General features: G+C 46.0%; 1 protein-coding gene across 2 annotated transcripts in view; it reads right to left on the reverse strand.

The window, feature by feature from the left end:
- The window catches only part of LOC106743364 (putative phosphatidate phosphatase), a 24,712-nt gene extending 2,933 nt beyond the window's left edge, over nucleotides 1–21,779 (reverse strand). The window contains exons 1-8 of one of the 2 annotated variants that reach the window (XM_014617140.1): nucleotides 21,480–21,779; nucleotides 14,160–14,311; nucleotides 8,569–8,673; nucleotides 8,190–8,392; nucleotides 2,986–3,043; nucleotides 2,382–2,558; nucleotides 2,186–2,290; nucleotides 17–2,096 (exon numbers count right to left, since the gene is read on the reverse strand). In XM_014617140.1, coding sequence (XP_014472626.1) covers nucleotides 2,079–2,096; nucleotides 2,186–2,290; nucleotides 2,382–2,558; nucleotides 2,986–3,043; nucleotides 8,190–8,392; nucleotides 8,569–8,673; nucleotides 14,160–14,311; nucleotides 21,480–21,543 — 882 coding nt within the window. In that variant the 5' untranslated portion in view covers nucleotides 21,544–21,779 and the 3' untranslated portion in view covers nucleotides 17–2,078. Of the gene's footprint in view, nucleotides 1–16; nucleotides 2,097–2,185; nucleotides 2,291–2,381; nucleotides 2,559–2,985; nucleotides 3,044–8,189; nucleotides 8,393–8,568; nucleotides 8,674–14,159; nucleotides 14,312–21,479 lie in introns of those variants that run through there. The other variant, XM_014617139.1, reaches the window with a different exon arrangement.
- Nucleotides 21,780–21,938: the final 159 nt, after the last annotated feature.

Consider the following 21,938-nt stretch of genomic DNA (forward strand, 5'->3'; position numbering starts at 1 on the left):
ATATATATGTGTGTATATGGCTTGTTATAAAATAAATAAAGATTTTCATATATATATATATATCAATATGCAAGTGTACGCGGCTTTCCACTTATGGAGGTTCAAATACTTTTAATTGAACGGACCGCCGACGCACACTTGACGATTTCTAGAGCACCATATATCGTCTACATTAATTAAATATGTGTAGGATTAATCACACGTATATGTTCTCGATATCCATCGAGTGCGTAAGAAGTGTAGAAAATATCAATCAATCATCAACAACGAGTAACCAATCGTAAGGGCCTGATTTTACTACATATAAGATTCTCTCAATATATTTATATATATTTTATTTAAAAATAACTATTTATGGCGATAGATTAACCGAAATTATTAAATTAAAAAAAAAAAGAAGAAATCTCAGTTTTCTACATCTGAACAAGAAGGTAAATACATCCCCGGTAATAAAAGATGGAATGGAAAGTAAATATTATGAAGTAAATTTCTAATTTCAAAATCGAGAATTTACTTTCACAGAGATGATTAAGTCTTCGTTAGAATATATCGTATAATCTCAGCGTCATAAATCACGGATAAGAATCATCGCGGTTCTTACTGATGGCAGCTCGTCGTCACGTTATAGTAAAGTCATTATAACGTTTAGTAATCGCGTTTATAACGTTTTCGCAATTGCTAATCACTACGGCATTAAGTCATATATGTTTACTCACACGGATGAATTCGAAATTGCTTTATATCTTATGCGCCATCTCTCCCACCTGTTTCCGAGAGTTATCTCTTTTACATTCACTATTTAACGGCTGTGATTCTACGAACTACACCCGTACTCTCACAGAATAGGCCAACATGCGTAAAATATGACGGAAAAACTCAGCTATTCGAAAAATATAAATATTCCCTACACGAGTACACATTGAGACTTGCTCGGATGCGCAGTTACAAGAGGAACGCCGTTTGCACACACGAAACCGAAATAATACTATTATAAAAAAACATTAAAGGAAGGACTATAAGATACCTAACACCCTAAATACTATCACGCATTCGCACTTGTGAACCACGTCCAGTCTCCATTGCCGCCGAGTGTGGCGTGAAGTACATTTCGGATGCGCAAACGACGCTCGCTACGACAGATTGTGACGCGCACAGACTTCGATTGCGGCACAGAGTAAGCCGTTCGAGTAAATACAGCGCAAAGCTATAACTTAAAACTGTCATTAATTAATATAGTAAGAAAAAGAAAAAAACGGGGGGGGGGGGCATATCGCTCTCATTCACGCGGAAAGGGATCGAAGCACCCGTCGGACGTAAGAAATAAATATGTCGCGGTCAAGAAATAAATATTTTCTCCCATCGACAATACTCTACAAGGTGGCGCGTCCGAAGATCATTCGTCCTCTTTATCGTATCGATCGCGCTTACACGACGCGACACAGCGAGACAGAACGTAAGCTTCTAAAGCGCATATCTCTATCCATCGAGCAATATTCAAAGCTAGAGAAACGTAAAACAGAATAATAAAATATAAAAAGGAAAAGCTGTCGCTCCTCGCTGCAGAACAGACACCGCTCCCCGAACCGGACACGTCGCTCGACCGAAACCCGACGATAAAAGACGGCAAGGTGCATGCAATCTGCCGACGATATCAGCCGCGCGTTTAGAAAAATCGCGTCTCTTTCCTCTCCTCTCCTCACTTTCTAGCTTCTCCTATTTCTCGCTTCCTGCGCGAGATCTACAAGGCGTCAACGGGCTTCTAAATACTGCCAGACAGAAAAAGAAAGAGGGAGAGACTACCTCGGCCCTTGTTACACATTACAACGTTACAAAGGATACACACACGATACGGCTGGGACGCGGCGCTCGCCCGACAGAAAATTCGGCCAAACTGCTTCTCTACTTTGTTATGAGCGGTCCGGAAAGAACGGTAGTAAGGCAGTGTACTGTCTCATGGTATAGAAGGAATTCCCGCAGGTCTAAGATTTCTCGTCACTAAGGATCCGGGGCTGGGAGCTACGCCGCGTCGACATCCCGACCCGAGATCTCATGTCCGTCGACCGACGACCGGCCGGACCTTAGCTCCCCACAGACAGCTAGAAGACAGTCACGGCCTTGTTGCGGTCAGCGAGCGAAGAGCGAGCTCGTTAGGTCAACAGTTGTGATTAGCAGTGCCATTATTCACCTGTATACCCATCTCCGTCTCGTAATCGTTCGATTGATGCTTCTCCGCGGTGTGTTTCTCGGAGTGTTTCTTCTCCTCGCCGAAGAGATTTGCTACGAAGAATGTCTGGAAAGGAACGACGATCGGATCTAGCGACAATTCCCGAAAGAGAGACAGATATCGCGCGGAAGAGGACCGAAGCGGCCGGGATACTTACCACCACCAGAGCGCTGATGACGCCGAGGGTGGATCCCGCGAGCACGTCGCTCCAGTGGTGCTTGTAATCGGAAATGCGGGACATCGCGGTGAACCAAGCTGTGAGCAGACATATCAGCTGGAGGAAGTGTTTGAGCAGTCTGCTGCCTTTCCATCTCATCCGCAGTTGAAGGTATATCTGAAAACAATCCCGCGTGTCTCCTAACAGCTCTCTCTCTCTCTCTTTTTTAATATTTGAAATCGTCTCTGCATTTGGACCAACGGAGGAATAAGTGATTAGCCTTTAAGAACCGAAGTACGACTGTTTTGATGCTTTTAAATATTAATATTATTTATATCAATGCGTCCGCACGGGAGGATAATGATAAGACTTGGCCGTGATCGGATGATCATCACGCCGACTTTGTCGCGAAAAAAGCTCGGATCTGCAATGTTCTCTCGGCGCTTGGCATATTAAATTATGCAAATCGATTCCTCGGACTCTCGTGGACTCGCTGCACGACCCGTCCGGGCCGACACGCTCGTATTAGGCCGGTCAAACGATTACGATCTGGCCCTCGCATGCAAATCGATGCGCCTGCAAACGCGCAACCCGTGCAACTTACCGCCAGGTAGACCATGGTGTAGGCCGAGAAGGACGAGTGACCGGAGGGGAACGATAATCTGAAACGATCAATCGTACCGTGTCAAATAAATCTCATTTATCGATCAGCGCACGCGGGTGGAGGGAAGGGGGGAGGGACAAGGGAGAGCCATCGCGCGTATACACGCGTAATGGCCCGGCTATTAATTCTATCGCGATTAATTCCGGGGCGTGCAACGTGCCGATTACGATCGCGGCGGAGCGGTGTAGCCGCGAGCGCGGAGAATACGAAGAAGAGGATGAAGAAGAGGCTCAGGCGAGGCTCCACGGCCGTCTGTAGATCCCACGAGCAAAAAAGGAGGGATCCGAGAGGGAATCACGGGGATTCGATCCTGCCCACTAATAGAGAGAAGAAAAGAGATAAGAGAGAGAATAAAGGAGAGGAGAGGAAAAAGAGAGAGAGAGAGAGAAAGAGAGAGAAACAGCTCGTAAAGAAATTCAGCAAGCGCGGTGCGTTAATTAGGACCTGCAGCTCGGCGTTTGGTTTTTATACTTGATACCACGAGCAGGGAGTATTATCGCGCGAATCGATTTCCGTTCGCCGGACGAATTGATTTGCAGAGACCCGACCGTGGGATTGTACAGTTTTAAAAAGTTTCGAAGAGAAAAACTGTTTTCCCGCACTTTTTCCGCGGTTTCCGTCACGAGGTTACAAAAATTCGCGTGGAAACATTTACGTGAATTCGATTGAAACACCCGCCACGTTTACTTTTTTGTTTCCACAGAAAAGATAACAAATCGACAAAATCCGCGGATTTTGGAGAAAAACTGCACATCGACATGCAATTTCAAAGATCTTTGTGGTTCGAGTCGGAACACATCGGTGACCGACGAACGAAAGCGACCACCGACCGCCCTTAGCGAACGCGTCTGCCCGCACTTACGAGGGTCTCAAGGATCCGTATAGGTGACATTGTTGAGCGACGAGTTAACGAAATCCCTCGCGCGCCCACGCACTTCACCATTCCGCTCTCTCTCTCTCTCTCTCTCTTTCTTTCTTTCTTTCTTTCTCTCTCCGTCTGCTTCGACGCGTCCTTTCGACTGCCACCGGTGCGCGAACGTCGGGCCCTGATGGACGGGGTATCATGAATGAATGAATTCTCTGTGTGGCGCCTCTTTATATCGTCCTCTCCATTCCTCAAATCTCTCTCTACACATAAAACTGTCCCTGCTGCCGCCGTCGCCGCGAAGGGCGGGCGGATGACCCGCGATACGCTCGAGTACGCGTGTACCATACGCGGCACCGCCGCCAACCGAAAGAGCCGCCTCGTTAAAACACACGGACACACACATGTGCGCGCGGATTGTTCCTTCTTTTTTGCCCGCTTATACACGCGATGATAACGCCCGACGCCGTTCCTTCTCCCGTCCGGTCTTTTTCTCTGTTTCTTCCTTTATCTCTCTCTCTCTCTCTCTCTCTCTCTCTCTCGGCGAGGAGACGCGGAGAAAAGACGAGAGAGCGCGTTTGTGTTTGTACGTCGTGTTTGACGCGCGTTTCCATGGACTCTGGAACCCAGTGCACCGAATGCACCACGGCGAGAATCGAGGATGATCCCCCGAGATAACTCCCCCGCACGCGTGTCTCGCGAGGATCCGGATCGGGCCGGTTTCGCACGCTGTTTTGCGCGCAAAACGTGACATCCACGACAAACGCGTTATGCAACAAATCCTTTATCTTCTCTCTCTCTCTCTCTCTCTCTCTCTCCGAGAAGTCCGTGTCGTGACTTTGGTCCTCACAATTTCGAGATCTCAACGCTGCTTGCGTTTCAATGCACTTCCCTCGTCAGTTGGTTTCTCGAAAACAACGCTGGAGAACGCGCGGCGTTCACGCGACGAACACATTCGGTTAGTGAAAGCGCATTAATTGACTTGTCCTTGGGCGCGTGAAAGTCCGTGTCGTATTGTCTAAAAGACCAACGGCAAATCCCCAAAGAATTGTTTCTAAGAGTTCGTCAAGGGGGCTTGGCACAACTCCAGCGAATCTGACATGCCTCAGCTTGTACGTTACATATGTGATATAAACTTACATTGCAAAACTTCATTACACATTTCATTCATTCTGTTTTAAGGCAGTTGGTCCGTAAAGTGCTGGATTTTTAGTTTCAAATTTTCTATAATTACATCTTCAAAACAAAATGGTAAAAAATTCTGACATGTTCTCATAACGTCTATATTAATTCTTTACATTACAGTAGTTTTTCATTAAAGTCGTAAATGCAGTTTAGAAGAAATTGAAAATAGAACCTTAACCTCAAGGAACACACGTACAAAAAGTGTCTTCAGCTGCGATTAGAGTTTTCGAACGATCAATCATTATCTAACTTTATAGACATGTAGATAGTATTCCCATCAATACGCCCCTTAAATTTAAAAAGGATTCCTAAGAAAAGATTTGATTAACTGCCTTAAGAACCTTATCGGATTGCAGGAAAAGTTCAAAAGGTGACCAAAGGCGCTGACACTCCCGGGAAAAGAAACAGCTGTTCTCAACAGTCATTTCTCTCTCTTTATCTCTCTCCCCTTCTCCTCTTTTCTTTCTCTTTTCTCCAGATTTCACCGATTATCCTCGACCAAACTAATTGGGCGAAAAGCCCGATTCGGTCTTTCTGGGAAAACCAATTCTTTTCACTGGTTTTCCAAGCATCTTCTTCAGCACCACGTCTGATGCACGGTGCGCGCGAGCTCGGTCATCCTCACAGGTATTTATTCCCAACGCGTTTCCCCGACTTTCGTGCGGAGGATAATGACGTGCGCGCCGCGACGCGGTGGGCGAGTTATTTCGAGTAATGAGCCGCGTGTAATCCTTCGGACTTTGTCGTTCTTCGCGCTCTTCGGCGCGTTCCATCTCGCACGAGAGAGAGAGAGTCCTTCGCTTTGCGCTCGCCTTTGTGGCAAGTCCGTTCCGCATTTGCCGGGTAAATTGAAGGCGAAAATTGAGCACGCGCGCGCAAAAGGAGGAGCGGCCAGCCGAGAGACGTTTCAGATGGTCCGCCACCGGCGTGGCGCGCCCCGAAACTGTCGGACTCGATTAATTCGCGCCCGCGGATCGAATGCGTTCGTCACGTGGACATCGCGTTCTCCACCGTTGTCCTCGGGGCGTTAACACATTGTCACAACCGCGCGAGTTGCCAGGCTTTGAACCCGAGTAGACATTTTGATACTATGTGAAACCTTTAATTTGACATTTAACATGAGTCCTCTGACCCCGATGATAATGTCTTGAATTTTCGTTTTGCTGCGTCATATCGCGACGTAGAGAAGTCAATATAGTAAAATCTAAAAGCAAAAATAATAATACTTCCCAGAATCATGAAAAGTTTATCCGGTCGATTGGCAATACCTCAACTGTCGGAGAGTGCGATACAGGCGCGTACACAAGATCGAGACTTGGAAATCGTAGGATCAAGGCCAAAGGGGAGCGAAACCTCGAAAGGGCGAACGCAGAATGCGCGCGTAAACACGCTCGTTGAGGCTGCGATCGTTCTAATAATAGGAGGAACGAGGGGTGGAAATCGGATAAGCGTGAACATTCGTCGATGTATCGGCAACAATAAGAAGGGTGCGTACGCGGATAATTCGTGCGTGTAATAGTGTTTCCGTTCGCGGGGAGGACGGAAAGAGAGAGAGAGAGAGAGGAGCGCCTCGTTCGTACGAATCGCTGCGAATTCGCCCGGCGGCGTTGCTCATTGTCATTCGCTACCGTCGCCCTTTTTGTGCGCGTATATCCGTTAAAACCGGCCCGCAAGCGGGTACACACACGCGTCCGGGACGCGAAAAGGTCTCTCCTGCGTACAACGGCCGACGACAAAGGCCACACACGCGGTGTGCGCGATCGATTCGCAGGAAACGCCCTGGCGAACCTTGAATCTCGCTGAACGGCACGGCGTTTTAATCATGCTCGCGAGACGGATTGTAACACCGGCGAAGTGAATTTCAATACTCATTAATCGACTGCGATTCTTCTCGACGGATTGTTTTCGATCTGGTACCTGTTATCCTACGCGTTTCTCGTCTCCCATAAGGTAAAAGTACAAATACCTGGACACCTACCTGACCGTGGATATTCTTGTTGTTCTGGTCTTTAAATACAAATGTTTACTGAGGTAGCGGGTAGGTAGTACGGTTAGTTTCATATACGTTCCTTAAACGCATGTAATATGAAACGTATGATTATGAAACGTTACATACATTCGAAGAACTTGTATGAAAATAACATGTGCTACCTGTGTAATCTTTAAGCACAAAATATTCAGATATATTCAATATATGTACATATATCCTATGTTGAAGGTTCGGATATTCGTATTTAGAGACCAAAACAACACGAGAATGTCTCGAGTCAGCTGCATGTCCAGACATTGGTACTTTTACCTTAAGAACCCGAGTTTTTGCTCGATTTGCATTCTCGAAATCGCCGGTGCATCGTACAGATAAATGAACAAATTAACGAAGGATTACAATTAGAAAAATACGAGCGCGAATAACTCGGTAAGTGGCGGGCAAGAACGGGGCAAACGACTGATAATCCAATGAGCGAATAACGAGAACGAAACGTCGACGGAGAGTCGGGTCGACTCGAGTATCGAATCGATTTAGAGCGAGCGTCGTAGTCATCTTTCCGCATTCGTCCCCCTTTAATTACTGCAAATTACCGTTTTCGTCTCGCGTTCACCGGGCTCGCCTCGCACGTTCGCATCTCTCTCTCTCTCTCTCTCTCTCTCTCCCTTTCTCCGCGGCTCTCCGTTAATGAAGTAAAAATAATGAACGCGCGACGTTCCCATCTCCGCTCCTCGTTTCTTCGTGCAATCGCGCCTCGCCTGTGGCTCGTAATTGCACAATTGTTACCGTCACGCGATCTAAACAGCTCGGCTCGTGTTCTCGGACACATCGCGGCAGGCTATTGCCCCGAGGATTCGCCGATGCCGACCGGCCGCATCGGTGTACCGAGAATAAAGCCGCGAGGACCCGAGAGAGGGACAGAGATAGAAAGAGAGGAACGCGTCGTCTCGTCGTGTCATGTAACGCCGCTCAAACTTTGTCGGTCCGTCTCGTGTCGAAAATGAGAATCTCTATCTCTCTTCCTTGGTCCGGCCATCTTAGGTTGTAATGCAAACGATAATTTATAAGCGATAATAAAAGGGAGGCTTCTTGCCGAGGGTTCTTTACCTCATTTCCTTGAGCTGCTTCGCCGTAATGCCCGATGCGGTGCAGACGAAGTCCTGGATGTACCAGTGCTGATTCTTAGCCAAGGTACAGTTCACGTTCGGCACGCACAGCGTCATGAAGTGCGGCCGTAGCCGGCCTATGCTGTACTTCGCGATGTCCGTGATTAAAACGGTGCACGCCGTGCCGAAAAGGAACACGCCGACCTACGAATGTGTGACGTTATTTTATCTACCTCGCTCTTCTTATTTTATTTCATTCTACTTCTTTTTCAACATATTTACGTTATTCCTTTTCACTATGTCTTACATTATTTTCTGATTTATTTCATTTTTCCACCGACCACACACAGTGATCATTGAATCATAAACGCGAAACGCACCTTCTCGTAAGCGTTGTATATCCACAGCGGTATGGAATAGCCGAACAGCACCTTCCCCGTTTGTTCGGTGCAGTGCCTGGCGTGCAAGTATTCTCCTGTGATAATCTGAAAGCAAGGCGGATCGCGATCTTAGATTGTGAACTGCTCGACACGAGTGCGCGGATTCATGCACGACGCAGATTCCTGAATAACCTACACACGTTATTAAAATATTCGTTCTACTATGCATATGTATGCACAGCGGCTTATTTATACGCCTTATTATGCATCCACTAAATAATTTCTTAACAAGAAATAAACAAATAAGGAAACAGGCAGGAAATTAGAATTACAAAATCGTTGTGAAACTTGCTGACGACTGAATTTTCCGGTCTCTCGACTGAACACTGTCGTAGGAAAAGATTCGTTATAACCTTAATCACAAATTTACAATATCGAGAACCAAGAATCTCTAGATTGAGAACGAAGAACCGACAATATATTCTTCGAGGGAAGATCGACTTTGGCTCTGCAGATGAAGAATCACCAAGTGACTATCCAACACGTCCGAGACAGCTTGTACGTTACACCTGCGATACAATCTTTCATTCCGAGACTGCTTTACGACCCTCGTCGGACCGTAAGAAAGATCCAGAGGCAGACTAAAGGCGATGGCACTCTCGGGAGAGAAAACGCGGCTTAACAGCCATCTCTCTCACCCTCTTCTTCCCTCTTTCTTTTATTTCTTTCGAAATTCCACGTAGCCTCGACAAAATAAATTAACCGGCCGGGATGCGGGATAAAGGTCGCCAGGCAGGTGATATAGTACGCCGCCCGGTTCACGGCGCATGTCGTTTTTACCTGTCCTACCTGCCCTACCCGACTCGGCCTGAGCTCTTACTCAAATCCAGAGCGACGCAGCGAGACGCGAGCGATCTGTTTCTCCTCTGCACGAAGAAGAGACTAAAGAGTAAGGCGATCGGCTCACGAGAAACCCCGTGAGAGATCCACTTCATTCGTAGAGAGAAGGATTGCGAAGAGAAAAACCCTTCTCGGATCGCCGCGCAGGTACTGGAATGCACGTACCTGTAAAAGCTATAAAACCGTCGCGCAGGAACGTGAAGGTAGGTAGGTAGGTAGGTGGGTAGATAGGTAGGTAGGCAGGCGGATAAGTGGGTGGGTGCCCCGGGAATCCCGGTGAATAGAGGCGGCGGATTTCGAGGAAAAGAGTCGACGAGCATCACGATTCGTAGTGGAAAGCATCCGATGTGCCCAATGATAATTCATTATTGAAATCACGGCGATGATGAATTATTATTAAAATCATCATTCGCAAGGTAAAATCAATTTTATTTACTTTATATATATATATTTTTTTTTTTCGGACGAAAATAATTACGACCAACGGTATATTCGTGCTCGAAATTATTATAAAAATTATTATCATTACGATCGCAACAGCTTAATCAGAGGATATCAAACGGAATCAAACTCGATGCCATCGTGAGTAATTGACATTTGCCTGCAAAAGTGAGAGTCGATAACAGCCGGTGTGTTTCCTCTCGAAATTTTTTCATACGTAATGTTACACGTCTCGGTATTTTTCAAGGCGCGACCGGTATCGGCGCGCAGTTACTTTTCCCTCCCGAGGAGGAAGAACGCCGGTGGTTTCTCCGCGAGAGAAGTTCGGCGTGAGGTAATTCTACTCGCGTGTGCGAAGGAAAGGGTTGAGATTTATCTCCGCTTCGTTAGCGATTAATCACGGCGTTAGCGAGTGGCGCGAGCGCGCTTTATCGAGTTAAATTAACAGTGCGACGTGTTTTCCCCGCGATATAATCGCCCGCCATTTCCTCCCGGCGTAAAACACAGGAACAAGCGACGGCACGCTCGCTTAACGAACGTAAGGGCGATCGCGGAATAGGAGAAGGATCCCCTTTCATCTTCTACTAAGCACGGCTGCGTAAATAAGCGCGAGTACTCTCGCGGGAAGGAAGTTGCGCGGCGGCCGAAGCCATTACTCGGCTGGATGCTGTTTGCCGTTCATTTTAGTAATTACCTGCCGGATCCACGATGGATTTACCGCGGCAGAACGGCGTGCAGTCGGTGCAACTAGGACGTTAATTAAAGGGGCGCGCGATTGGCCGTCGGGCTATGATTGACCCGGTATTCAGAGACCGGTCGGCGCTGTGTCAAATTGTCGCGTCAAATTGAGAAAATTGGCCGTTGTCTCGAATTCAAGCGATAGTTCCCCGACCGTCTGACATTTTCGATTAAGCCTTCACACAGTCCAATAAGTAACTCTAGTATATATGCCGCATCGAAGCGAACTGGAATATTCACAAAACTGGAAGCTGAATCAAGCATTTCTCTACACCGAGGGAAGCCAGATAAAATATCGGATTCCTGTAGGAGGTTTCTGCTCAGTCAACTGTTTTCGGTTATCTCAACCAAGTTTTATTACAGCCGAATGTTCGGACGAATATCTCTGGCCGCGGAGATATCATTTCTCGTCACCGAATTTTTCGTCTGGTCCTTATTTCATTTACACGGACCGAGATATTTTCAATGCGTCAAACTGAGACCGCGTTAAATTGAGAAAATTGACGGTTGCCTCGAGTTTGACAGACAGTTCCACGATCGTTCGCCAGTTCTCGATTGAGCCTTTGCGGCCGTGATAATTATACCGGCGGTATTTCTTGCAAAGAGAGAGTCTCTTAACTTGCGAAAAAATCAACGAGGTCAGCGCTACCATTCAATCGCCGGAACGAAAAAAGAGTAACTGCTTCTTGGAAGAAAAGATAAGATAAAAGAAAAGATGACAAAAAGTAACTCTCTCAAACATCAGAATAGTGACGAAAAGTGACATGTTTTGTCAAATTCTGAGTAACTAAGATTATTTAAGCAAAAAAGTAATACTATTATTTTTACCTTTTCAGGCTTATCTTTGGATAATTTAACATATAACGAGTTCTTTTCATAGTAATGTTTAAAAGTTCATAACAAAGGAACACCAAAGGCATAAACGCTACAAGTACGCTTTCGGAGTAATTTCAACAGAGACGACAAAAAAAACATATATATATATAACGACTATATTTTACAAATTTAACAATAGCTCAAGAAAAAAGTGTGATCCATTTTTGGACAATGGTAAATTTTTTAGTGACTTGTCATAAAAAAGTAAGTGAAAGGTGACTCAAATGACTGGATGACAACGTTGTAAGATCAACAATGACATCACTATGGAACTCATTAAAACTCTACACCCTATGGATTACGGTAAACGCACATAGTTGGTCGTCGGCGGGAATACGCGTGCACGCGACTCGCCGAAGGAAATTACGGTCCCCTTTAATCTCCGCCATTATATTATAATAGGATCTCTCTTTGTGCCCTGATCATCCTTTGACGAGACTAACGCGCATTCATCCGCTCTCTCTCTCCGTTTCTCGTCCTCTTTCGCGTCCCCCTATCCTCCCCCGTTCTCGCGCTTGCACGCACACGGCGAAGAAGAGCGCATGCAATTTCACGTGCTCTGAATTATGCACGACGCTCGAAATTACTCGCTGTTCTCGCCCCGCGGTGACAGCGTTAATTCGTATTTGGTGCGACGAGAGGACGAAAAAGAGCAAGATGCGGCCGCTCGACGTTTGAAGATTCGAGAGCGAGACGGAGAATTGCGAGCGGGCCGGCTGAAATGGAAAACGGCCCGAAAGCGGTGCGGTTTTCTACCCGCGTGTCATAGCGATGACGTTCTTGCGAAATGTTCGCTTTCGCCCAAAGTGAAAGCGGGGAGTCACGTTGCCGCGGGATCTCCTAAATTGCGAGTACCGAGAGACGAGATCGCGGGCGAGCGCTCGCAGTTTCGCAGAAAGGAAATCTATCGTGAAGCACGTCGATCTTACGATGCCGATCGGAGAAAACGTGACATCGCGAAAAACAGGCGTGAAAATTCACGAGAGGGATTCCGGGACGGCGGAAAAAGGCGAGAAATTGTATAACAGGTCCAGAAATAACCGGGAACCGGCAACGCCCGCTCGGCGCATCTTTCTTTCAGCTTTTCCAGACTCCCGGCGGCAAAACTTAATTTTGGAATAACGGGCCGTAAGCCTCCAATATTATTAGAGCGAGAATCCCACGGAGTCACGGGAATTCGATGTATTCGTCGAAGCTAGCTGGCACAGATTTCTAAACATTCGAGCAAGAGAAATACGCGAAACCTATAAATAGGCGTAAACCGCAAGTAGAATCGTGCCGATCGCTCCCGTAAACGAAGTCACGTGGACGACGACACGTCGGAACGAGGAAAACCAACGGTGAATAAACGGAGATTACAACGATCGTATGCGTACGTTTTCCTTCAGCGATCGCTGACCTTCTTCACTTTGTTTCCGTTGAGAAAACGAAGGCAAAGGGAGGGTCTGATATAAAAGATTTGCGCTCTCGAAAGTAGAGTAAAAGAAGAGTTGCTCCCTACAATTTCTCTATTTTTTTTAGGCTCGGCAAAAATATTCGACCGATGTACACCACGTGCACGCCACTTCTAGATACCGTAAATTGATTCCCACGAACTTAAGAGGATGGCATCCCAGAGCGCGCAAGAAATAATGCTTCTTGTCTCTGTGAAAAAAGAAATAAAGCGACACCGACAATTTTCAAACAAGGACTCTACCGACACAAATCGCGCATTATAATTATTCGAAAAAATATAAATTCCCAAAGTCCTTAGATATAGAATCAATTAAAGAGAGAATGGACTAATAAAGGCAACAGCTCGGATCTTATAGTGGCATAAGAACACAAATGTTAAAAATAGCAATTAATCTTCTCGAAGCTGTTTAATATATATATCACAGTCATAACGCCCACACGTTTCGATCCTATTCGAACTAAAAATTATAAAAACCGTTACATAAGGAGCATGTTAAAAAGTAAGAAAGTTCCATAAGTCATAAATTAAAAATCAAAACAATCAACGGAGAGTTCAGCCAACAATGCCAGTTGCAATATAATTATTCCCTACAGTAGACAGGAAATATTGTGCTGTTTTTACTAACAGAGATCAGGTGGAAACAATAACATTTTGTGAGAGCCGACCACTTAATCCGTATCATCTGAACCCATATTCGCTTGAACATCTTAAAGCTATATTTATCTTTTCTCCTTCTTTTTTCCTGTACTATATATGTTTTGTAACGCTTTTAGAGGATTATAGTCCTGGAGCGATAACAAACGCATCAATCAATCTCTCTCTCTCTCTCTCCCTATGTGTTTCTTTCTCTCTCTTTCATTCTCGATGTACATCCACACGTGTCCGACAGACAGCGGACGACGCGACTGCTAGTGCGTCTCGTATTCTTAGACGCCACCTTCTCATCCCTCCTCTCGGAGGGTGAAAAGAAGCCTGAAAAGCGGCGGCACGCGACAAGCCCTTCAAATCGTTCGCTCGCTCGCTACCATCTGCTACTGATTTCCCTGACGTTTCGCGACGAGATCCGAATCAAAGCGCGCCCGCCGCGAGAAGAGGGATCGGATTCTCCTTCGAGCGACCGGTAGATAATTTTTCGCGATTGAGCGAGAGATCTTACGTAGGCGCTCGCGAGGTGACTCACCGTAAATACTGGAAGGCAAATGCCGACGACGTACAGCATCAGACTGGTAACCGTGGAGCCGTGATACGGGTGATACAGTGACTCATCGTTGCAGAAAAAGCCACGTTTGTACGGTTTGCCGAACAGGAAGAACATCAGCACCGTGAGTCCCACTGAAACAAACAAGCGGGGACAAACAAGTTAGTTACGATTGTGGATGCGTTGCACGATCACTCGTGTTATCGTCTGATTCATCGATGGCCCGCGCTCTATCGGGACCAATCAATGACCGAACGTCTCGCGCGAAGCTTCATATTAACAGGCGATTCATTGCACTTGTCGCAGCGATCGCGAGCGCGCCGCATAGTCACGTTGTGACTCCATCAGGCCGGGTATTCGCTATCGAGATTTCGATAATCGCCATTAAGTAAGCCAAGTAAGTCAAACGAGATCCCCGCAGGGGTTAACGATATAATTGCATTTAATTGCACACGAGTGTGATATGCAAGCGATCATGCAAAATATATCAAGTTGCTTCGAGGCGCTTATCAGCTATATAATTATGATAACACGCACAATTATCTTTATAGCTATATTCACTGTCATTATCGTTACGGAGGTATTACCGTAATTTCCGCAATCTGCGGATACTGTTCGTGCAACTACCGTGTAAGACTACGAGATCGGGGTAGATTAACCATGCGCGTCCTTCATGTACTTATTGCGAGAAAAGTTCGAGCTCGTTAGAGCGAGAGTCGCGCGACGCCTAATTATCGGGCGTGTTTTCCCGAACGGAGAGATGGCGTTTATTCGTTTTGCACATTGGAGCGCGCACCTGTCAACGCATATGTTAGCGCCGCGAGGCGGAAAATCGCCGGGAAAATTACGGACCACCTGTCGGCGGGAATTTATTTACAACAGCGTACGCGCGTTACAACACCACCACTACTACCACCGTGCCAGCTACCTGAAAATCACGACCGGTCGACCGGTAGTTGAGATAATCGTGACGCTGTTTTCAGCGAAACGAGGTAATGCCACGGTGGGCTGTAACAGGTCGCGCGATCGCGCGCCCGCTTATTATTTATGTAGTCCGTTGCTCGGTGTGTTTTGCAAGCCAAATTGCGCCCCCGAAAAATTGAGCCCATGATTACGACCTGGAGAAAACGTTACGTAGCGACATCGAGATTTCACGTCGTTTTGCCTTCCTTCTTTCTCTATTTCTCTTTTTTCCCATTTTCTCGACGGTGAAATTAAACTTAGAGTTTCATGAATTATTTAAGCGAATAGACACGTCTATTAAGCGTATAGACACGTCTGCGGAATGCGGATCTGTCAATTTGATATATAAATGATTTAGTAACCGAAACGATATATTCGTTTATGAATTCGTGACATTTATATAGACGTTGCTGATCGCGAGAAAAATAAAGTAAGCGATACTTCTTATGATATTTATCCGGAGACGTGGAAAACGTGAATATTTGCCTGCCATAAAAACTTCGACGATGCGTCAATGGACGACCTTGCCGGCTCTTAGTCATTTCATAGCAGTTCCGTCGCCTTCGACGTGTGCAAAGAGAGTTCGTCGGCTTCGAGTCGCTTTAACTCGAGATAATCGTTTGATCACGCGCGACTGCTGCGATAATAAATATTTCATAAATTCATAAGCGCGAAGGCACCGGCCAGCGGGTTCGGCCGAGGACTCCCCGGGGCTCCGAGAGGGTCAAGTGCGAAACGAAGTGTACGAGAAACTCGCGACCCATTTATGGCTCATCGCGCCCCGTACTTCTGTTACGTGTGTTACGTAATAAAACCGAATAATATTATTATTGCGCCGTCGAGCGTGAAACGTCGCTCAAGCAGTGACGGAAAAGGGCCAAGGACTTTATTCGACGAGCGATACAAAGTGAACATTCACGATCGGGGGACTCTGGAGAAACGCTGGGGATAATTAAAAACTTTAGTCTCTCGAGGAGCGAAACTGACGTATGTATTTCAGAGATTGGGGGACGCGCGCGCGCGCACGTGTGGGTGAAAGTATGTGAAATTGAAACAAAACAATATCGACGTAGAGGAATACGACTTTGAAAAGTCGCAGCGACGAAGCGACGTTAAATTGTCGCATATAAATTTTTGCATTTGTCGGACAGTTATCGCGCGAGTAAACCGAAGGAAGTAGTGGCTATTGCGTAACCGCTGATAACGTGAGCAATTTTTCCCAGCGATAGTCGTAATGCGATCGTACATGCGATGTACTTTTTATCGGTATGTAATAGATTTAGAGCCACCTTGACATCTATTTGTAGTACACGTAGCACGTCTCGTCATCATCACAAATTTGTACGTCGTCACTTGATCGATGACTCAACAGGCGGCCGATATATGCTCTTTCTTACACGTCGGTAAAATAATACGTTATTTCTCGATTGTCAGACCAACGTCATCGTCATTCATAAAGCACCTGTTCTAGAGAGAAATATGCGCAGTTATTGGCAATTTTGGATATTCGACTATCTTGAAATTATTGCGACTCTTGATACTCGCATATCTGATTTTTTTTAGTAGCTCACCGATAATGCTCGCGAAGTTGAGTAATAGATAAGCATGCGAATATAAAAACTGTTCAGTGTTTATATCGACAACACCAGTACTTTTATACAATAGTGACTTTTATACAATATTGATAAGTTTCCTTCCAACTTTGGAGATCACGACGACATGTCGAATATCTTGTATTTTACAGCAAACGCGTGCCTTCAGGGAAATGTCTTAAATATTTTAGATCGCGGTATACACTACGGAGTTTGTGTCCTATGGACTTGTGCAATTTAGTCGATATTTAGTCGTAGAATCACCATTTTTATCGTATTCTACGTAATAAATCTACATTCGTGTATATAGTATTACGAGCATCTACTCACAGTAAAAAATTTTGTGTTAAAAACAGTCTATTGAAATTTTGCTTTTATTTCAACATGGGAAATGTGTTAAAAAGTGCACAAATATAATGTTAAATTAATTACATTCACCTTGTCGGCATATGTCCTTAATATTTTAACACAAACTATTTTTAACACAAAAAACTTTATTATACTTGCTTCTACTCGAATTCACCGAAAAACATGATCCAACCGGTTCGAAATTTAGGCATTCGTAGATATGTGATTCTTATGAATTTAAATCAATAAAAATAAATTTCATGAATTTGTCTAAATAAGCATATTCATTCGCAGAAAAGTCACAAGTCGCAGACATAAAAATATTCAACTTCCACGATAGCTATACAAAGATGTTGCGCCAAAAACACCGTCCTTCTCTCACTTGCGGTGGGAGTAGTGGGAGGGAAATCCAAAGCCCATCGTGTTTAATGAGAACGTGACGTCGCGCGCTTTAATTTACGATGTTAAATAACGACTTCTTCGTTCACGGTTCACCTTTGCGAACTTAATTACTCACCGCCACCGTCATTATTCCCGTCCTCTCCATCATTATACAACGCGCTAAAAACGGTAGCGACGAAGCGATCGTTAAGGAAAAATTGACATGACACGAGAGAGCCCCCTCGGAGAACATGCTACCGGTGAGAGACGCTCATTTCAGCGCGAGCCATATATCAAGCGCGGACAATCGCCCGCATAAATCTGCCCGGACAAAATTGCGATCTATACGAGAGGAGCATTGCGAAATACAAACACCATAAATTCTCGAGCCGATCGACGAGAGAAAAAGGAAGAGAGAGAGGGAGAGAAAGAGAGAGAGAAAGAGAGGTGGAAAGAGAGCGGGCGATTATCCCGAAAAGATGATCAATTCTTCGCGCGCGCGCACAGTCAGCCGATAATTGAAACGATACACTCGGGCAAAAGGGGAGGGCTTGGGGGAGTAGGACGCGAGGGGAGTCTAATTTAATAGACTTATGTATATTCATCAGGGCGGAGCTGTGTGCGATTCTCGAAGCCGTCTAATCGTCACTTATCTCCCCGTGAATGGGCCGACACGCTCGTTACGTGGCGAACTAGTGTCGCAGGTTCGGGCCTTTTCAGCCTTCTCCTTCCCGTAGGCTCACCGACGATCTCGAGAGGGGCCGAGCTGTTCGTTAACGAACACTGAAAAGGCCCGATTATTAAATCGGACTCACGAAAAATGGCGGTTTCGCGTAACGTCAGCCGCCGGCCAAGGATAACGACCTCGGCACCGAATTGATTCTAAGCAGACCGACGGCCACGTCCTGACTCACCCATCCACCCACCTATCCCCCCTCCCCTCCCCCCCTCGCACTCCGGCTGTCTGCCCGCCTCGTAAGAATTTATTAATCTCCGCTGTTCTCTCGGCAGACCCAACACATAGCCAAAGTCTTCCCATCGAGATAGACAGCGACTGACGAGCGAGTTGTCGGAATCGCTTACCGTATACGTTTATTTCTACCTGTGCGTAAGCGTGAGAATCACGAGGAGCGATCTCTTCCGCGAGAGGTCTATGAAATCAACACCTCGCAATTTTTTTTCCAAAACTCACGTGGCATTTATAATGGCTTTTCCATAAAAANCGTCCAACCCGCGGAAAAGTTAAGACCAAGTAAAAAAATTGGACGAATTTTGACATCAGCTCCCCTATGAGTATCTTGCTTTAATCTCTAAACGGTATTACGATTATTCTATACTTTTTCCCATATTTTCCCATCAAAAATCTTCCCATCTTATTTAGGCGAAATAATTAGTTTATGGAATGTTACTTCGGGATTACGTGTTCGCGACAAAACTGCAAGAAACAATGACTTAATAAAAGTCTCACGAATAACAAGTAGTTGTAATTTGTCACAGAGCATAATAATGAGCTATTAAAAAATACGTTTCTAAAGTGCGACTTATGTAAGCGGAAGTAAAAGATTTACCATCCCGTCATATGTTTCGCGGTTTCACACAATTTCCTTGCAACGTGTAAAAAAATAAAGGAAAACTCAGTCCGTTTTAAGTTGTACAAGTTTTATTCTCGAGGCATCGCCGCCACGAAATAAAAAGTACATGGAATATATCAGTTTGATAAGGGGATTAATAACGTACATACAATCAGAAGATAGCGAATTCAATATCGTTGCAATTGTGTTTCGCACGAGATAAGCTCGAGAGACTGATCGATTTTACACAGAATTTTTTTATCTTGTCACCTTTATCACATCGTGACAAATGAGTGTGATATGAAATTTAAATTAAGATCGGAAACAATACAGAGATAAATTATTCCTACTGTTTGCGTATCATATAATTTACGAATGAAAGCAGATAATTCACAGATCGATATTATGCCTGAAGCGAGTACGCGAGAAATGCTTGCGAAAATATTTTCCCACGTTTGTTCACTTCCGAATGTACTGCTTTTTGCAATTATATTTACATGATATACATAATTAAACCACGATACCGAATACACGATATGTGTATTTAGAACATATACAGAGTGTTCCAAAAATAATAGATAAAAATATTTGTTATTCAATCTGAAGCCTTGATTAGCAGAGTTACCAAATCGTGGGATTTCTGGGTCATGATTCACGTAGTGGAGAGCTTATGTCACGCTACACAAGTATAAAACCTACGACACACAATGCTTGAAATGCTTGAAAGTGCTGGATTGCTAGAAATACTGCGCTCTGATTGATACGTCGATTGATACGTTTCTCGAAATCACGTGAATCACAAGTTAGCAGTTCTAAATAAGTGTCGACCATTTTCTGACTGGGCATTAGCTACTCTGAATGATTCAGGGAATAAACCTTGTGCTCTTACCGTCCCATTTTGGGAGACGCCCGACAGACGCAGTCTGTGAATTCAAGCGAGCTTCCTGGCGGCGTGCAAATTCAATTCAGTATTTTCAAATACCAAGGAGGGAGGGGGGATTGTCATTTGCGAGACAAAGGCGCCGTATCATCTGTCCGTATCTTGGAAACTGTGTCACCGTGCTGCCGAGATGAAATCGATCGAGCTCTCTCTCTCTCTCTCTCTCGGCGCTGCTTCTATCTCGTGCTGTTTACGACGAAATATACGCGGCATGCGAAATATCGCAAAAGCGTTACGCGCGTTTACCCATTATACATTGTTATCGCGCGGAAAACCGATAGCCGATACAACCAAGTATGCGCTTACCTCGAAGAAATCGCGTGTATTTAGGCGATCGCATTTTGCTCGGCGGACGGACGAACGGAGCAAATGGCGTATCGAATGGAGCGATTTATCGTCTATTTGCTCTCGCGCGCGTTATCACTGCGTCTTGCTCTCTGCGATTTCTATTTAATAATGTTATTAATCCAAATGCGACACACGCATGCGAGAATTCGCGCGTCAGAGAGTTTACATACACACATAGACAGATTGCACGCCTTTTCGATACTTCGTACCGTGTATCCGGTATATCGTGGCCTAATTGTGTAAATATAATTGCAAAACCGGCGGTAAACACTCGGAAGTGAAGTAACGTAAGAAAATATCTTCACAAGCTAGCGTTTTGATCTTTCTCGCGTATTCAGGCATAATATCGATCGGTGAATCATCTGTGTTCAGCCGTAAATTACACGTTATGCAAACAAAATGAATTATTTATCTCTGTATCGCTCCATACGTCCTCGAGAATTCCGCATGCATATGCCGCGAAGTTCTGGTTCTTCGCGCGAATTTCGAGAAACTGCCGTAAAAAACACTCCGGTTTGCCCCGGAGAATTTCCTAACTTTCCAAACATTTCAATGCCGCTGAATGCCGTAACTCCGCTGGTCGCGAAGATCGAATATACCCGGTCCGGCTGAGACAAATCGCCGAGGACACGCGATTGCCGAATAAACGATCGAGCTCACCATTTTGAAAATGTCTACCACCGAACGGACTTTCGTGTGACAAAGCGGTCGAGCCCGTTGGTGCCGCTCGGCGAACACAAATCAAGCGATTTCAAGTTCTAAGTGTTGCCGCATTCCGGTGCAGCCGGAAGAATTAAAATCCCGCGACGCGCTCTTCCTCCTCCCTTCTAACCCCTCGCCGTCGCGCAACATCTCGCGCGTGTATACAAAAGTTTCGCCGGGTTAATTCGCGGAAGCGACCGCAGGTATTCCCGGGAGCGGCGTCGTACGAGCGGAATAACAACACAGCGGCGCGCTTTTTAACCCAAGCAACAGGGCCACCTGCCAATTTATTCTAGCGGTTAGCCTTCCGTGCGCTCCGGGGCATCAAACGGGCCGCATGCGCGCGCTCTTGGCGCCTCGGTTGTCAATCTGACAGTCGCTCGTTGTCAACGACATAATCGCGTTGACGAGAGAGAACCTGGCACGCGGATCACGTTGCCGCGTGCGTTGTACTCACCGACCGCTATGCAAAGGAAGTCCACGATGACCTTTCGCAGTAGCAATTTCGACGATCGATCCATGTTGTCGCGGCTGGTCCTCCCGATTGTTCGCGATCAAGTGGACGATGCCACTGGTGTCCCTCTCGCGCTCAGGCCTCCTCAGGTGTCTCCTCGACTGGAGACAGACTCGACGAGCGGGTGACGACGAGTCTCGCGGAAGGTGTTCGAGAGGACGAGGAGAGGTAGTCAAATGACGCAGCGCGCCGGTAACCCTTGTAAACGTTGCCCTCGCGTCACGTGATCGGCGAAGCGCCTCGCACGACGCCTCGCATTCGACTAACTTCGCTGACGTGCGGCCGAGCGACGCAACGCGCCGCGCTCTGACGTTGTCCCTTCCCACCCCGCGATATTCCTCCCTTCTCTATCTATCTATCTATTTATCTCTCGCCGTCCTTCTCTCGCGCGCTGATCTGTCA

The sequence above is a fragment of the Dinoponera quadriceps genome, unplaced genomic scaffold, assembly GCF_001313825.1.
Source record: "Dinoponera quadriceps isolate SergipeBrazil2010 unplaced genomic scaffold, ASM131382v1 scaffold616, whole genome shotgun sequence".
NCBI classification, from domain to species: Eukaryota; Metazoa; Arthropoda; class Insecta; order Hymenoptera; family Formicidae; genus Dinoponera; species Dinoponera quadriceps.